Source organism: Capsicum annuum, chromosome 6, assembly GCF_002878395.1.
Source record: "Capsicum annuum cultivar UCD-10X-F1 chromosome 6, UCD10Xv1.1, whole genome shotgun sequence".
Taxonomy (NCBI): Eukaryota; Viridiplantae; Streptophyta; class Magnoliopsida; order Solanales; family Solanaceae; genus Capsicum; species Capsicum annuum.
The window spans coordinates 224,019,509-224,020,546 of record NC_061116.1 but is presented as its reverse complement, the minus strand read 5'-3'; the positions used below and the strand labels follow the sequence as shown (position 1 = coordinate 224,020,546).

Sequence of the window (1,038 nt, the reverse complement as noted above, 5' to 3'; positions counted from 1 at the left end):
GAAATGTGACAAGTAAAAGTGAAACAGTCACAGAAGAGTTAATCTAATTCAATTTAGCCCCAAAGATTAGTCAAATTATATAAGAAGGATTACAACATACTGAATTAGTCTAATTCAATTTAGCTCCGAAATTAGTCAAATTAACTCCAATGAAGCGAAATATGATAAGTGAATGTGAAACAGTCACAGATGAGCTTCCAAATACACCAAAATAAGTTTCAGAAACTGAAAGAGAACCATAAAATGTACTACTACTAGTAAAATTAACAGCAAAAATGTACCTGTTTGGAATCTCCTTGAAGATTAACCATAGCAGAGTGACGATCTTCCATTGCACCTTTTCTCCCTCTTTTACAGCAAACAGAATACCCTTTCCCTTCAACCTCAACCAAATCAACTCCCCCCGCCGGCGTCACCGGAAAATTCCCGAAACTCATCGAAACTACCGGAAGATCCAACCTAGTAGGCCTCTTCCTCTTCAACACCGTCGAAGCAGAAGAACAACCAGTAGTAGTAGCAGTAGTAGTACCAGCTCTAATCAAATTACTCGGTGGAGGTTTCTGAATACGAAGAATCCTTAACGGCGATGACGGAGAAGAAGACGGAGAAGAAGAAGAAGCCGTTAGGGTTTCAGGTGAAGAACAACGGAGAGATGACGGTAACGGAACCCTAGACGGAGAGAATACCGGCGAGTTTGAAAGAGCGACGGTGCAGGACATTTTTTTTCTGATGTGTCGTTTTGTTTAACGTTCGAATTTTTTCCCGTTGTTTCAATTTTTGTTTTGTGAAAATGGGGAAAGTTGGGGTATTTATATGCGGGGATGAATAGAGGCAGACTGGCAGTCAAAGTAATGGGGCCATATAGTAGGAAAAAATGTGTGGCCCATGAAAGCCCATCCCGTGTTCTAAGAGCGGCGATTTTATTACTATACTTTTTTGAACTTTATTTTAGATTATGTTGTTGACTATACTCTTCGGTGAACTACCATCCCTTTCTATTGTCGATTTTACCCCTGAAAAAGATTTAGTATTGGAAAA

The 1,038-nt window shown here is 39.6% G+C and overlaps 1 protein-coding gene across 1 annotated transcript in view; it reads right to left on the bottom strand.

The window, feature by feature from the left end:
* LOC107875464 (probable protein phosphatase 2C 2) overlaps positions 1-827 on the bottom strand; it is a 5,261-nt gene extending 4,434 nt beyond the window's left edge. Inside the window, exon 1 of the mRNA XM_016722195.2 lies at positions 282-827. Coding sequence (XP_016577681.1) covers positions 282-719 — 438 coding nt within the window. The 5' untranslated portion in view covers positions 720-827. The remainder of the gene's footprint in view (positions 1-281) is intronic.
* Between the last annotated feature and the right edge of the window lie 211 nt (positions 828-1,038).